Source organism: Anastrepha obliqua, chromosome 1 (assembly GCF_027943255.1).
Source record: "Anastrepha obliqua isolate idAnaObli1 chromosome 1, idAnaObli1_1.0, whole genome shotgun sequence".
Taxonomy (NCBI): Eukaryota; Metazoa; Arthropoda; class Insecta; order Diptera; family Tephritidae; genus Anastrepha; species Anastrepha obliqua.
The window spans coordinates 165,654,326-165,672,029 of record NC_072892.1 but is presented as its reverse complement, the minus strand read 5'-3'; the positions used below and the strand labels follow the sequence as shown (position 1 = coordinate 165,672,029).

The following is a 17,704-nucleotide window of genomic DNA, read 5'->3' as shown; positions in this document are numbered from 1 at the left end:
CCATTCCGTCGTCAACGATTGGGGTATCGGAATCTTCACATTCTCTCTGACCTTGCTCTGGATGTCAGTCCCCAGATCGCCATCTTTGTTCTTGCAGGAAAACGCTCCGGTCTTGAAACCTACTGTAATCGCCTCGCTCCACGTATTTCGGAATCTCCTTTCTTCTTTCTGATAATATGTCTCTCTTCCTTTTTGAATTTTCCGACTATGGGACCAAAAATTCCCTCCTTGCCCACTTTGACATTGAAGTCACCAAGCACGATTTTGATGCCGTGGTGGGGGCAGCGCTCATAAGAATGTACCAGGCACTCATAGAAGGAATCTTTGGTTGTCCCGTCCTTCTCTTCCATCGCGGATGTTAGCGGGATATTAAAAAATCTTGGCGACGAAGTCTCTTGCCCACAACAATCCAATACTGAATTTGAGCTCCTTTACATAGTAGACGTTGTAAGGTCCTATGTTTTTCATACCTCGCCCCGTAAAATTGTACATCTCCTTTAATGTAGTTTTGTGCCACTGTATATGTACAGTCGAGCAAAAATCAAAAGTGTTGCTATTAATATTTATTCACACAGCAGAGGTCGTACGTCAGCGCTGCAACAAATGGCAAAATATGCGTTTGGTTAACTGGAGCTGTAGCTGAAATTAGAGCTGCTGTTATTCAAGTCAACGCCCGTTCGTGCTATCAAAACATTTTATTACTCTTTGTAGCTGCTTCTTCATCTTTCATCGATTTGTATTGTTGCATTTAACAATTTGCTAAATTAGATATTTCTGCTTTTGGCCATAAAATTTATTTTTCCATAAAACGCAAATATATGCACGCATACACATACACACATATGTAGTTTGGTTTGGTGATAGAGTGGAATAAAAAATTAAAAAATTAGTAAAATAAAAATTGAAACATTTTGACATTATTCATTGGTCAGTTGATCAGTCATAGGTCGCTTATAAATTGCTTTTGCAATTATTGAGATTTTTTTTTTAATAAGGTTTCGTTTCGATTATCTGCTATTTCTGAAGTATCGTTGTTAATTTGGCGACATATAAAAACTGGACTAGTGTGCATGCTGATGAACAGTTACATTTTAAATTTCACATAGTGAAGACTTAAGGAAGTGATCCTCGTAGGTTGCACGGGTGTTTGAAAAACTTCAACTAAATCAAAGATGCGTGTTTTGGTGGTGAGTGAGCAAATGTTGTGTTGCGAATTAACAAAAAAAATAAATTAAATTAGATTAAAAAAAAAAAAAATAAAAAAATAAAAATTAATTAAATTAAATTAAATTAAATTAAATTAAATTAAATTAAATTAAATTAAATTAAATTAAATTAAATTAAATTAAATTAAATTAAATTAAATTAAATTAAATTAAATTAAATTAAATTCAAAAATAAATTAAATTAAATTAAAAAAATAAATAATTAAAAACTAAAATAAAATAAAATAAAGAAAACTAAATACAGAAATATCACGAAATTGTGATATTATGAGGAAAAACAGAGGTTTTAAAGGTTTCGCTGCTGGCATCGAGAATTATTTTTTTTTAGACGCTTTAGTGCTACTTTCCGACTCTAAATGCTAAATGCACAGAATCTCTGCTAAGCCAAAATAAACACAGTCTTAGCACATTGATCTCAGTCATAACGGGGCACTGCCTAATAGGCAGACACGCCCAAAGGATGGGTGTGCAAACACATGACTTCTGTAGAAGTTGTCTAGATGAGGACGAGGAAGAGACAATCTCGCACCTACTGTGCCACTGCCCTGCTCTATCCAGACGCAGGTTTACTATTCTGGGTAGACAATTTTTTAATGAGCTAGAAGACCTCAGTACCATAGAAATCAGAGATATTCTAAAATTTTTGAAAAACACACACTGGTTTTAGGAGAGATAGGGACAAGCTCCCCACGCGGCATCACAATGGGCTATGAGCCTGAGTGTGTCCCACAGGACAACCGCTTCAACCTAACCTAACCTAGTGCTACTTTAGCAGTGCCAGAGTGGCACTTAAACCATTTCACCTACCTTTTATTTTTTAGTTAGAAAGGCGATGCAGAACTCAGTACCCAATAAACAGTTAAGTGCCCTTTAGTTCTCATAATTGCCGGGTGACGATATTTTACAATTTTTTTGAATTAAGGGGGGAGCCTGGTTTATGAGGTCTAAAAATTAGATCTCTTTGCGATCTTTTGTTTTAAGGAAAAAATTAATTTAGCACTGCAAAGTTTTTTCTATCTTTCAATGAACATTTAAAAAGTATAAAAAATTTTTGTACTGGTTAAAATAAGTTGAAAAAAAAGTTTAACATAGAAATTAGTAGAGCGCTGCAACGCTGGAGTTTCGAACTGGCGTACAAGATACAGATCGTAATTATTATCTAAAGCAAAAAATTCAAATGGATTTCTAATTATCATGATTTTTTTTAATCTAGATGAACTAAGAAAACTGAGAGAAATTCCAAAATTTCAACTTTTTGGAGGTTTTAAAGAAAAAAATGTCTTTCTATAAAAAAAAAATTCACTTCAACTTGGTATAAAAATGTTGAACATTTTTTTTTATCTATTTTGTTAGTTCAAATAGAAGAGAATTTAATACTGAAGAGAACAAGCTATGATTCATTTCAAAAGGTTCATTAGTTTTTTTTCATTCATGTACGCCAATTCAAAAAAATCATAAAAATGAAAAGTCGAGAAAAGAAGACAAAGTTTGTACTATAGCTGTCCGGTCACAGCGTAACTACCTAACGCTCGCCTTCCTTTGGCTTTGTATCTACGGAAATATTGAGAATTAGGCTCTGTAACTTTGTGTGAATATTCTGAAATATATTAGGAATCACTTAAACCAAAAAAAAAATTGATTTTTTTGACTTTATAAACCAGGCTCTTCCCTTAAGTTAGGTTATTATGGCGGTGTAGAACCTAACGCCTAATACACAGTTAAGTGCCACTGTGCGTCTGAAATTTCAGGTTGATGATCTTTTAATCTCTTTTAACAGAAACGCTACCAGCATAATCTTCCGCGTCCTTCCGATTTGAAACTAGGCATCTACATATTAGTTCGCCTCCTCTTAGGGAGTGCCAATAGGCGGCTAAAGACTAGTAAAGTTCATAAAGAATATTGAAGTGAAGAGCCTTACAATGTAAGCCTGGGGGCTTCTCTGATAGATCAGATGCTCATTGAAAGCTACATTCAGGCCGCATGTGCTTGGCTATGCATAAGACTCACATCAGACATCCGTCATCTGTGACTCGATTAGAGTTATAGGCTACCCTCTATCTATTCTATTGAGGTAGAAATCGAATACTTGCTAGAGATCATGAATAAATTTAATCTAGTTAACCTATCAGCGACCTCATTTCAATGAATAATTAGATAATCGAGGCGGCGAATTGAATTTAACAAATATATGTAATAATGTATTATAATACATTTATTGCATGTATTGGTAGTCGAAAAAGTCTTTTCGTATTTCTAATCAAACTTCAACTCATTTTTTTTATATTTACAATGAACTTTATTAAACCAAATATGTACCATTTTGGTCGACCACCTTTCGCCATTTTTCTTCTAGAGACATTATTCCATCAGTGTAAAACTTTTGTGGTTTCTCGGCGAAAAACTGCGACAAGTAATTTTCACAGGCTTCTCTTGAAGCCAACTTTACTCCATTAAGGAGGTTCTGCATTGACCGAAACAAATGGTAGTCCGATGGTGCAAGGTCAGGGCTATATGGTGGATGCATCAAAACTTCCCTGCCAAACTCTCCTAGTTTTTGCCGAATCATCAAAGATGTGTGTGGCATAGCGTTGTCCTGATGGAAGACGACGCTCTTTTTGCTTATCAGTTCTGGCCGTTTTTTTCCGATTGCTTGCTTCAATCTCATCAGTTGTTGACAGTAAAGTGTAGAACCAATCGTTCGAGCAGGCTGGAGCAGCTCATGGTGGATGATTCCTTTCCAATCCCACCAAATACACAGCATAACCTTTCGAGGCGTTAATCCTGGCTTTGCGACCATTTGTTGAGCTTCACCACCCTTGCACCATGATCTTTTTCGCACATTATTGTCGTATTTGACCCACTTTTCGTCTGCTGTTACCATTCGCTTCAGAAATGGTTCGATTTCGTTTTAGCAAAGAATCGCATATGTTTTTTCGGTCCATTAAATTTTTCACAGACAATTCATGTGATACCCAAACATCGAGCTTCTTTTTGTAACCAGCCTTTTTTAAATGGTTCAAAACCGTTTGATGATGAATGTTTAGTGCCTTGGCGATGTCATGGCAGCTTATGTGACGGTCCTGGTCAATCTTTTCCATAATTTCACCAACTTTTTCAACGATAGGTCGACCGGAGCGAGGTGCATCTTTCACATCCGAATTTAATTGTTTTTGGTTAAATGAAGCTTAAAATGTCACCTTTCTAACACCATATGATTGACACAATGTGATTGGTAGCACTGGAGATAGATGACTCCAACGACATCTATTGACAAAATACGAAAAGACTTTTTCGACTACCTAATATTAATTGAGTAGGCTCGATTTGATTGTGATAGATGATAAAATCAAAAACGGAAATTCTCCCTTTTCTTGTCTGGTGTTGGGGACTTCGTTATGTCTTTCCAGATCTGATAATATTTCGGAATATTCTTTCCTTAGGTGGCCGCCGCGTTAATGCATGACTACCATTCGGGAGAACGTAGGCTCGAATCTCCGTCCATAAAACACCAAAATGATAGAAAAAGTGTATCTAACAGTTGTCGCCTCTCAGCAGCCAATGACATTATTTATTTTTTATTCTTCTTCTTTTGAACGGTAGCTCCCTTGTGAGAGAAAAATTAAATCAGACCAGATACTATCTTTTGCTAAGCCAAAGTGAAACGGTCATTTAAAGCATTGGTAGTGCGATATTTTCAGTATCGGCTAAGAGACGCTCGTAAGTGTTACTATCAGTAAGTTTGTTAAGATCATTAAACTGTTGTAGAGGTAGAAGTCATCATTATTATTTTATAGAGCCATTTTCTTAGATTCGAATCCAACCCCACTTTTAAGCCAACCACGAAAGAGTCGAGGAAGTTATTTCTTTCTTTCCAACTCTTTCTAGCTCTCTGCATCAGTTTCGTAAATTCTCACCAAAGTATTCTATATAACGAGTGATTAGACCTCTCAGAACTCGATCCATAGTAAATATTCTCACTATTCTCAGAGAGTATGGAAATTGTACTACAGTTTCTTCTTCTTCAACGTCGTTACAGCTTCTGCAGTAGCCGTTATAGCGTACTTCCAGTCTGCTGGCATGCCTGCCTATAAGGCAATGTCCTGTTACGACCGCAAACAGATTTCTCACGACCATCCTGTTAAGTTTCATCCTACTTGTTTCACAAGTCAGGGACTGTATCGATAGCACGTTGGCAGATTTAATGGCGTGTTTATCTATTAGTAGCTTCTGATTGGATTCTTGTTCTATTGGTAGCTTATTCTTGTTGGAATGGTAATGTGCTACCCAATCTCGCTGGTTCATCTACTTTGCAGTTACCTTCTATGTCTCTGTGATCTGGTACCCAGAGCAGATTTATTGTAAAGTATTGGGTGAGTTCTGTCACAAAGCCGATACATTCTTCCACTGTCTTCGAGGTAATATTAGGAGATAGTCGTAATCTCAAAGCCGATTGGCTGTCTGAATATATAGATTTATTTCTCTTCTGGTGAGGACGTTTTTCTTTAAGATCAGCAGGTTGTCCCTGATAGCCAGAATTTCAGCTTGAAATACGCAACAATGATCCGGTAGCCGAAAGGAAATGCTGGCACTCATCTAGTCAGAGTGAAAGTCTCCTCCTACGTGTTCATTGAGCTTGGAACCATCAGTATAGATACTGACTCCACTTCTATTGTCCATTACCATATTGCCTCAATCATCTCTCTTTGGGAAAGTTGTGGTAAAGGTTGTATTTAAATGCAGCTCTACTGACTTACAAAAGTTTGTTGTTTGGTGTTTGAAAGCATATTCGTCTAATATTTTTGCGTGAAGAAGATTCCCTTAACCTAAGTGCCGATTATGCCGCTAGTTGTTTGCTGTAGGCCTCAATCGGTAATAGATGCAGCATAACATTCATCGCTGCTGTGGGCGTAATCTTTAGTGCCCCAGTTACGCAGCCACCAGCACCCCTTTGAATACTTTCCAAAAGTTTTATCATATCATTTTTTTCCTAATTGTTGACTACCAAACCAGGACACCGTGTGTCATGATTGGTCTGGCTACTATTGTGTATAGCCATTGCTCTATTTTCGGGGTTAAGCCACATTTTGCTCACACAATTCTTTTTTTCTTACTCTATCATCTATTGTTTGTTTCCACGAAAGCTTCCTATCTGATATTAGTCCTGGATAAGTACCTTTTTTCTTGACTAACAGTGTGATTCAACCAAAAGTGGGCGAGTTTAGAAGAGGTACTGGAGCTTACCAGCGAACAAGATTAGTTATGTTTTGTTGGGATTTACCCCGAGACCACTCGGCTTTTTCCTCTAAAAGCACTTTGCATTATATTGCAAAGGGTATCTGGGAATATTTTTCTTATTAGTATTGCAACATAAACTGCGTAGGCCACCGCATATGTCCTCCTCTCCTCTAGATTCTTTAACAATCAGTTCATTACAGCAGAGGAGAAAGTACACTGCCCTGAGGAGTACCCGAGTACTCCTTCTGACGGATCTGAGTATCGCCGAGAAACGCAACGTCGAAATTACGAACCTACTGAGCAGATACTGTTCGATACATTTCACAAATTTTGTATAAGTTTGTAATTTTGATTAAAGAAAGGAAAATATATATTGACAAGAAAATTTTAACTAGAAGAGCATCGTAAATATTAAAAAAAGAATCATTTTGCATTGTATTTCATCGCGACACAACTAAACATTCTTTTCTTATATGAAAAAGGATTCGACATTTGCACTTCGACCTCGAAGTCGCTTGTGTCCAAGCCTTCATGGTATTAACATTGAAAATAAACGAGTGACTGAATGTAATTTGTAATTTGGTACTTCCAATTTGTCCCCAGCTCTATCATATAGGAAAAAACATATGGCGCGTAGTGTAAAACTTTCCTTTATCCTCAAGTAAGCTGTGGATCAAGTCGGTCTGTAACGCGCAAGCCAACATTAGATGGAGCACAGATGCCACTTGTGGGATAACTGAACACAGATCTTTCTTCAGTATCGGCCTTGCATTAGTACAATGGTTGGTATCATCAGCAGGTACTCCCTAATGGCTTTTCCTCAAATTATTCACTTCTGTCGCAGCTGCAGTAACGAGGAGGAGGTGTAAAGCGTTGAACACTTGCTCTACCATTCTTGTTAGAATGCTGTATCGCAGTATAAACTCTTAGTTCTTTGGATGCCTAGCGGACATCTGAAGTCATATTCTGGCTGAAATTGAAATTTGAATAGGTCGAGCCAAAGAGCATCAAGAGATTTGGCGGCTCCTAAAACACTCAGGCTAAAAAGCCCATTGTATTTAGAGCTCTGGAAAGTGAAATGGTAGATAGTCAAGGAGGAAAGGAGAAAATTATCAGAGAAAGAGATAGGAAAGATTAGAGACAGAGTAAAAGCTAAATATTCATGTGAGAATTTTCCAGATTCTTTGGCATATCTGTAAATATCCTCCAGTTTGAGAGAACGAATATTACTCATTCTCATGACATCGGAACCCAAAACTCGTAGCCATGCTCTAACAAAGGCATGACACTCACAGAGAAAGTACTAAGTATTATCCGTCTCCTCCAAGCAAACCGGGCACATCGGGTCCTCAATGATTCCAATGGTGGTCATATGCTGACCCCATGGGTTGTATCCTGTAATAATACCAACCATCAACCGAAATTCGTACCTTCCAAGTTTTAGTAGAAAGTTTGACAGTTTTCTGTTCGGCCTTGTCACAAAATACTTTGCAGTCCTGCAGCGCTCTAGACCGGACCGTCGCTCTTTATGTATTATGTAGATTGCTAAATAACCGCCGATCCACTTCATCCACTTGATCGATTCATCGACAATTTCATTTCATTGAGCACCGCAGTGTCCTGGAACTCTATTATTTTTTCTTGCCATATAACTAAGCTTCTTCTAACATTCTTGAACAATCTTTGAGGTTTGCTGCGCGTTCTCCAGGGTCCTCAGTGTAACCTGACTATCACTGAAGACTCCAATCTGTTTCCCACCAGGATGACGACGTGGCAAGTTTGTGTGTTCAATTTCTTGTGTTTGGTAGTTTCTATTGCTTTCGTCCAACGATGATAGATTTAAAAACATTGCTCTTGAACTATGGTGAAAAAGAAAATAGTGAGGGGAACTTCGGCAGCTACATCACTTGAGAGATTCGGCAACCGAATTCAGCATGACCATTTCACATGTATTCACACACTCCTCCAATCAATCGTTGTTCAGATGGCAACGAAGTGTCATTGGTTAGTTTTTTTATATATCGCCAACACATTCTCAGTTTTTTTGTAAACACATCCCAAGTGACATCAACCCATCGGCTGATTTTGTAAAATTCGCTCAGAGCGTAATAGCGGTCTGTTAAAGAGCACACCTCTAAAAATCTTTTTCACCATGGCTTTCGCCTAATCTTCCTCTTCCCAAACATTAATTCCACTTCCTTTTGTGTGTAAATTCACGGAACCTGAAGTCACAGCGAATTTGGAAGGCTCATTTTCTGATTCTAACCTTCTTGATTCGTATTACAATGGACCTCTGGGCTTAAGTGTGCCCCACTCTACACCCTTATGAACAGTGCCAAATACTGTAACCTTAACCTGTTGCTCCCAAATCACTTATCAAAGTATGATTCACGATGATAATACAAAGGTGCCGCCATCTCAGCGCCGCTATTTTGTTCTCGACGAATTTGATCTAAATGATGTCAGCACAGAAAACAAACAAACCTAAGCTTTCCACTTACTTTCACTTATTCTTCTTCCTCTTATTTTCATTTGTTTTGTTGCTATGCTGATGCCACGGCCTGAAATGGGGTAATTTGGTATTCCATCATTATTGAGTTTGATTGGTACGATAGTCAAAAATAAGGTTTTAGCGTGCATCGACCCGCTATTTATGTAGAAGCTTCCATAAACCATTGAAAATTAAAGACATATGCCTGCAAACGAACAATTCTCATGCGAGCAAATTTATTTAACACTCAAATTTTTCAAATCTCATATTAAAGTATAAACTCTGTTTAATTTCAGTTGTCACTATTTGTTGGTGTGGCTTTGGCAGCTCCTCAAGGCTACAATTACCAACTAAACCCTGGTGCAAACCATAATGCGGGCTTCCCATTCGAACAACTGCAACGATTCGCTAATCAGCAAGGGCATTCAGAACTGAGTATTGGTCAGGCCAATGGCAATAATGGCTCACCCTTACAGTTGGGACAACAATTAAGCAGCTATGAGCAACATCAGCAAGTACAGCAACCACAACAACAAGTACTAACAACTGAACACCTACAGCCACCAGCGCTACCACAGCCCCAGCTGCAACTTCAACCACAACCTCAACTTGCACCTCAACCGCAACCACAGCCACTACCTCAACTTGCACCTCAACCGCAACCACAGCTACTACCTCAACTTGCACCTCAACCGCAACCACAGCCACTACCTCAACTTGCACCTCAACCGCAACCACAGCTACTACCTCAACTTGCACCTCAACCGCAACCACAGCCACTACCTCAACTTGCACCTCAACCGCAACCACAGCTACTACCTCAACTTGCACCTCCACTGCAACGACAGCCACTACCTCAACTTGCACCTCAACCGCAACCACAGCCACTACCTCAACTTGCACCTCAACCGCAACCACAGCTACTACCTCAACTTGCACCTCAACCGCAACCACAGCCACTACCTCAACTTGCACCTCAACCGCAACCACAGCCGCTACCTCAACTTGCACCTCAACCGCAACCACAGCTATTACCTCAACTTTCACCTCAACTGCCGCCACAGCCGCAGCCGCACTTCCAACCCACAAACGCACACATCAACGTACCCGCACCCGCAAAATACAAGAAGGAATTTTATTACCTTTCAGCGCCACGTGAAAACTTTGAATTGCCACATGATTTCCAAGATCAACTGAAGAGTTTCAAGAAAAACCTACGCGTCATCTTTGTCAAGGCACCCGAACATACTGGTATCGAGAATGCAGCGCTGCAGTTGGTCAAGCAATCACGGCAGTCAAACACCGTCGTTTATGTGCTAACGAAGCAACATAACGCCGCCGATTTGGCTAAGAAACTTGACCAACTGAGAGTTACTGCACCTCAAAAACCCGAAGTGGTGTTCGTCAAGTATCGTACACCCGAAGAGGCAGAGCTTGCGCAGCGCACCATTCAATCGCAATATGAATCGCTCGATGGACCCAATTATTTCAATTACGAGGGTAGTGTGCCGACGCACAATTTCATTGGCTCGACTGAGGCTAAAGGGCCAAAGAAAGTCGCTACAAACGAGGCTGTGGCGTCACCGTTGGACTATCTTCCGCCTGCAGAATGAAAATAGCATATTTTAATTGGTTATTAATTTATATGTACATATGTAAATATAGGGTAAGCGCGTCGTAGCTTAAAATAAAAATAAAATCCATAAAAGCTAAGTGAGCCTCTACTTTTTATGCCTACGTACATACGCAGAGGTGCACTAGAGTATTATAATACAACGGTTGTTTGCCACAGATTAGTGAGTTTGGGTCAGATATAGGCAAGCCGATACTAATAAGAATATACAGCAGCTCACACCTTATTTGCGACGCGCCCTTTAGAGGTTACAGACTCCCCCTAGGGGTAATAAACATGCCCCGATATCGTTGAAACTTAGCATCTGCCTTATTTTAACTTAGGGAAAAACAAATATCTCACACTGACATGGCTATCCATCTTTCAGGCGAGAATGTTAAGTATCATCCGATGAAATCTGTTTCCAATATTCCGCCCGCTCTATTTTTAGGTGACAAAGCTGCTAATACTCCAGCCGCTGCCGCTAATCTCTTCGCTGAGTTCTTCAAGTCCAATTGTGCATCGGTTTCCGCCTCCACTGAAGATGTCTTTGGAGGCATTACTCGACTTAAATCTTCTTCAAACACTGATGTTATGATCTCCCTGCGGTGTTATTCAAGCAGTGTGATTCTTTACTATACCCTCGGTTATTAATCTTTAACAAATCACTCACTTCGGGTACTTTTACTGATGCCTGGAAGTTGAATTTCATTCCCCCATTTAGCTTCTTTCGGGGCCGCTCAACAGTGTCTAAATTAGCTGTATTTTCAGATGATTGTATCGTTGTCTTCCAATCAGGGCACCAGGTTGACACCGTTTATACCGAATTCTCTAAGGCCTTTGATCGGGTTTCCCATATAATACTAAAAAAAAAATAGCGTGCATTGGCTTTCACTCAGCTTTCTTAAGTTGGATCTCATCTTACTTGCAGAATCGCCATTGTTTGGTCGCCGTCGACAATGTTAGGTCTCTTCCTTTCATTGCTTGCTCTGGGGTTCCACATGGTAGTATTCTTGGGCAGCTTCTTTTTGTTCTGTTTATCAATGATATTCATTCTTGCTTCTCGTCAGCAAGATTCCTGCTTTATGCAGGCGTCAATAAGATTTATTCGACGATTACTAGCTCCCTCAGTAACTGGTATATCAATAATCGTCTATCGCTCAACATAAATAAGTGCTTCCAAATTACCTTTTCCAAGCGTGCCACTGTTATTAACTCCTCTTATCACAAAGCAAGAACACCTCTGTCACGTGTAAGTGAAATTAAAGGCTTGGGTATTCGAAGACTTGATTCGAAGCTTACTTTTACTAGTCATGAAGAATTTAAGTATTCCAAATCTTACGCCATGTTTGTTTTTGTTAGGCGTCAAAGCGTCGGGTCAGAAGAGATCCGCGAGCTATTTCAGCCGACTTTTTATACTGCATCCTCCGGTCGTTAGAGCCAAGCGTCGTGCCTCCAGAGGGCTGCACAAACTGACGACCGACAGTGCGCCACTTGCTTACTCCAGTGATAAGGTTCATGGGGCCATCAACAAATCAAAATCTTCAAAAGCCATTGGGCCTGACGGACTGACGGCGCGGATGTTGAAGCACCTGGGACCATTGGGAGTAGAATTTCTCACAAGGGTTTTCAATTTGTCCTTGGCCACTCTCATCATCCCTGACAAGTGAAAAGCAAGGAGAGTGGTCCCACTACTGAAACCTGGGAAACCCGAAAACCAAGGGGAATCTCATCATCTGATAACTCTCCTTTCCCCAGTAGTGAAAACACTTGAAGCCCTCCTATTCCCACTCTTCACGAAACACCTGGCCCCAGCCCCACACAGCACGGTTTCCGACGAGTGCATAGCACCACCACCATAAACGCCCAGATAAACCGCGGGCTTAACCAAAACTGCCCCTGCGAGAGGACTGTCCTAGTAGCGTTGGACTTAAAGAAGGCTTTCGATACAGGCCATTCCATGCTACTAGATAATATTTCACCCTTGCTGTTCAACTTCTACATCTCGAAGCTCCCCCAACCACCAGCGGGAGTCTCCTGGGTGTTCCAAAGTGAACAACTATCTCACCGGCCTTTCTCGCTTTTTCACTGCGAGGATTCTCCAACTTTCCCCCGCTAAATCCACGGCGACCCTCTTTACCACCTGGACAAAGGAGGTCAAACTGTCCCTCAAGTAAAAGTCAATGACACACCAGTTACGACGGTAAACAATCCCAAAATTTTGGGTGTAACCTTCGACAGTTTGCTCTCCTTCTCAGCGCACACAACCGCGATGGCTACTAAGGTCCAAAATCGCAGCAAGGTCCTCAAATCGCTTGCCGGCAAAAAACTGTTGCTATCGACATTTAAGGCAATTGGTCGGCCGGTTCTACATAAACTATGCTGCGCCCGTCTGGTCGCCTGGAACTAGTGACACACAGTGCATAAAGCTACAGACATGCCAAAATACTGCCATAAAGCGATCGGTTGCCTGCTGATGTTCCTTATTCAACACCTTCACAATGTGGCACAAATGCTCCCTGTAATGGAGCGCAATAAACTGTTCAGCAAGCAGTTCCTGCTAGGGTGCTACCGTAGTTTTCACCCTTGCGGACACCTGCTTGAGCCAGAGCCGCCTCCCAGGCACGTTAGGAGGCACCTTTTAAACTATGCCGACGAGATCCAGGACAAAACTGAAAGAAATCTACTGGACCAGACAGTATTTAGATAGTCAATAAACGACATTCACCGGGAGACCGTCATCACCTTCTTAAGCTCCCGTCCTGTGAATGCCGTAATCGGCGTCCAGCCACCACCTATTGCAGATGAAGAGCTCCAGCTTCCCCGTGAGACACGTGTAACACTGGCACAATTACGTTCTGAATACTGTAGCAGGCTAAACTCCTACTTATCCAGAATTGACCCCGACATACCAAACGTATGTATGTCCGGCATTTGAAGGTATCCCGCACGACACTAACCACTTTTTCACATGCCCTCTAAAACCTACTACACTAACACCTCTCTCCCTCTGGACCCAACCCGCCGAAACAGCATGTTTCCTGGGCCTACCTGTAGATGAGCCTAACGAAGACGACCGATGATATACTCTAAACTGACGGGGCTTCTCTTACTGTTAAAACAACAACAACTTGCTTTATTACCTAAGGCGTTTGCCAAAGGTGGTCTGGGTGGTTCGGGTGGTTTTATTAAGTATTTTTCTCTACTATTTTCTACCTCGATCATAATCATAAGCAGTTCAAAATTTCTGTGAATATTTTTAGAATGCGAATATGCCGGGAGCACCAGTTAATGTATCTTGAACTTTTTGTCTAAAGTTTGGACTGAATGCCTGAGAATCTGTATGAGCACATTCAAAGACATGGTGAAGAGTAATCAGAAGGTAATGATTCAGCAAATGAACGAATAATTCAGATGGCTTGAAAGAAACAATTTAGATGGCTACCGAATCCGCTAGATGACGTCGAATCCGACAAAGCATACCAATGGACATGAGTTTAATGGTTTTCCAATCTAATCTGTATAATTCACATACCGCAACGGGCAACCTTACCGTTCTTCTGGCGGAGGAAGGCGTCGATATTGCCTCAATTCGAGTACCTTGGATGCAGAACAGCGAGGTGACGGGGTGCACTGAAAAAAAAACTACAATCTTTACTATAAACGGCTTCAAGGTAATCCCAGATCATGCATTGTAGCTAAAAAGAATTAAATTTATTTTTAATCCCGTTGTATAGTTCACAGGATGTGACGGCTGTTGAGGTGAAAGCCACTGACGATATCAGCATCATACTTGCCTCAATATACATGGCACATGATAGACCAGGACCGCCTGAACAGGCCTGCAGGCTTGTGCATGAAAGTAAAACCAAAACCCTGCTACTCGGATACGACGCCATTACGAGGCACGCTTTATGGGGAAGCTCCGAAACAAAGGACCGAGTAGAGTCTCTTTATTATTTCATAATTAATACTACATAATTTGTCGGTATGTAACAGGGCTAACACTCCCACTTTCAGCTTTCTTTTCTGGGAATGGGAGGAAGTGATCGATGTTACTTTACTGTCTGAAACCAGCTGAGTAAGGCTAGGCAATTGGAAAGTCTGCAATAAAAGGTCTTTTTCGGATCACAGCTGGATCTTCTACTATCTGGATCTTAAGCTTGATCCACTCTTACCGTAGAGGTTCAATAATATAGTAAATATCAGGATAGGAGGGGTTACGATCCACCAAATATCTCACGGAAAACCTTGAGAGTAGGGTAAAGCATTGGAAAAAACCTTTAGTAGGGCCTACAAAACGTCTTACATCTTAAAAATACAGCAAAAAACACACATTCCTTTGTGAAGCAGTGAGCTCTTAAAACTAAGAGAAAAATCTAGATCAACCTTTAACCTCAACTACACGACAGGAAATTGGCAACTGTGCAGAGAGAGTCGAAGTCGGTACAGCGTCTGATTGCTTTTACGTGGGTCCCCACCGGCGACGGCCCGACACCACGGTGCTCAAACGCACAACGGATCAAAACAATGCGTTGATCAGCGCCCCAAAAATGCCGGAGCATTTAAGGATACCAATTGGTAGTGTGGAATGGACACACTAACCACCTTGGTAGGGTTCGAGGTCTATCTAACCCTCTGCCGTTCTATGGGTCCCGGCACCCGGTTGCATTGCAACTCCACATCGAGTCAAAAGGCTCTGCCCGCATTTAGGTGTTAACCACAGCCACCACGATACTCCCCGAAGGGCCTACCTCAAGAACAGGTCGGAGCAAGCTCCGAGGGCCCCTGTTCCCCGTGGTACCAGATTTAAGTCTCCGGTCAGACCTCGTAGCCGAGACTACTACCAGTTGAGTTTCCATACAGCTCTGGACTGGTGGCCATTCCCCGTGTTTAATCCCCAATCACGCAGCTGAATAACCAGATAAGGATAAATAGAACCTAATCAACTGAACGTCCAATATTTCTTCGCCGCTTAAATACCTCTCGCGCATATTGCCCTAACTTTTCGGCATTTCCACGGTTGGCAAGCACACCGCTCACGTCATACCGTCCATCAGTGCAGCTAATCCCTACACCCACAAGATCCCTAATGTCTGAGTACATCGGGCATTCACAGAGGACGTGCACCCAGTCCTCTCTTGCCGACCCACATACGCATTCCTCACTTGTAGACAAGTGTCTCTCATGCAGATACGCATTAAGAGACCCATGTCCAGTAAGGAGGAATCCTAGGCTGAGGGAAAATCCAAAATCAGGATTTTCCCCGACAAATGAAACATCCCGAATGTACTCGTATGTCACGCGACCTTTGGAACTATTGTCCCAACGGTCTTGCCACCTACGAAGCATACTCTCGTTTAACATCCTTATGCATTCCAGATACCCCCTTTCTACATCACCGTCGGATATCCAAGGATCCTGCGGCAGCGGCATACCTAGCCTCCTTCCCAACCTGAAGGCAAATGCCCGTTGCACGACTAGCAGGTCAAGAGGAGGCGCACCCATCAACACCTGCAATGCATCCGTACTCACTGTACGGCATACAGGCATGCAGGCAAGCAGCATAATACGCTGGCACGCCATCAAATGACGTTGGCCACCAGTCGTTAACGCTGATTCGTACCATACAGCGGCCCCGTAAGTGGCACAGGCCACAAACAAGCCCCGATATACGGTGCGAACCGCGCGACCGCTAAGGCCCCAGTCAAATCTGACCACGCGACAAACTTGCCCCACAATTGACTTCAGCCGCTCCCTCAACGACAGTAAGTGTGGAGTAAAGCACATCCTTTCGCTCATTGTTAACCCCAGGTATTTGACTTGCGTCGCATACCTAATCCCTACCCCATTCAAACGCACAATCGGTGGACGACTCGGGGACAATCTGCCATTAAGCAGCATTGTCACCGTTTTGTCCATCGATATGTCCACTCCCTCATTTACCCCCCAATTGTGGGTTAATGTAAGGAGCTGCCCCCCCACTCGCTCTAGTTCCTCACGCGAACGACCCTGAACCAAAATGAGAAGGTCGTCCGCATACGCACAGTGTTTACAAAGTGGCTCTAACTGCCGAAGCAGGGAGTCCATCATGAGGTTCCAAATGTAGGGACCACAGATGGATCCCTGCGGACAGCCTCGCTCCACCCCAATCTCCACACTCCCGCCCACACCTACCATGGATGCTTTTCTGTCCGAAAAATAACTCCGCCATAGAGTAATTTCCGAACAGCCAAGCTCCTCTAGCCGTTGTAAGACACGGTCCCAGCGCAAATAGTCAAATGCCCCCTTGAAGTCAATAAACATGCCTAGGACATATTTATTGGCGCTTTCATTTACTGCATTCTGGACATACAACCACGCATCTTCTGTACTACGTCTTTTCCTGAAACCATACTGCCTATCCGACCTAACACCCCGAGTTAGCTCCTGAAGGCGCTCTACCATAACTCTTTCCAGCACTTTTCCAAGTACTGGAAGGAGGCTGATACCACGATAAGATCGAGGATCACTCCTGATCTTATTGGGCGACTTCAAGAGTACAACGACCCTAGCAACTTTCCACTCACGTGGAAAATATCCCTCCCATATGCATTGATCATAAATGGCCTCCAAATATTCCGGAATGAACTCCCACAAGCATTTGCACATCTCTCCGTTCAAACCATCGAGACCTGGAGACCTTTTAGACCTGACCAGGCCAAACGCATAATCCAACTCCTCAACTTCTATTGGAGGGACAGGCACCTCTTGTGCAGGAGGAACCTGAACCTCAGCCCTGGGAAAAAACTCGCCTAACAGAACACTGGCGCATTCTCTCTACGTGGATGACACAGTGTCACCCACGCGAAGAGAGCTAGCCATCTCGTTCCGACGACCCCGACAGATCCTATAGACCTGTCCCCAAGGGTCGTCCCTATTTTCCCCGACAAACCTTCTCCACTCTTCCTCTTTAACTTTTACCAACATTCTCTTGTATTCCTTCATTCCTACTCTGAATTGAGCCTTGAGCCTTGAGCTGGGGCAAATTCTCTGAATTGGCCCGCCTGGCACGTTGAAACAACCGCCTCAAGCGCCGGACAGACCTCCTCTTTGAATTCAACTCGCTAGTCCACCACTTAACACCTTTAAGTCTGGCAA

The 17,704-nt window shown here is 42.2% G+C and overlaps 1 protein-coding gene across 1 annotated transcript; it reads left to right on the top strand.

Moving 5' to 3' along the window:
- Positions 1 to 1,113: 1,113 nt before the first annotated feature.
- LOC129238360 (uncharacterized) lies at positions 1,114 to 10,565 on the top strand. Its single transcript, XM_054873388.1, has 2 exons — positions 1,114 to 1,187; positions 9,249 to 10,565. The coding sequence occupies exons 1-2, from the start codon at positions 1,173 to 1,175 to the stop codon at positions 10,563 to 10,565; spliced, it is 1,332 nt and encodes a 443-aa protein (XP_054729363.1). The 5' UTR covers positions 1,114 to 1,172.
- Positions 10,566 to 17,704: the final 7,139 nt, after the last annotated feature.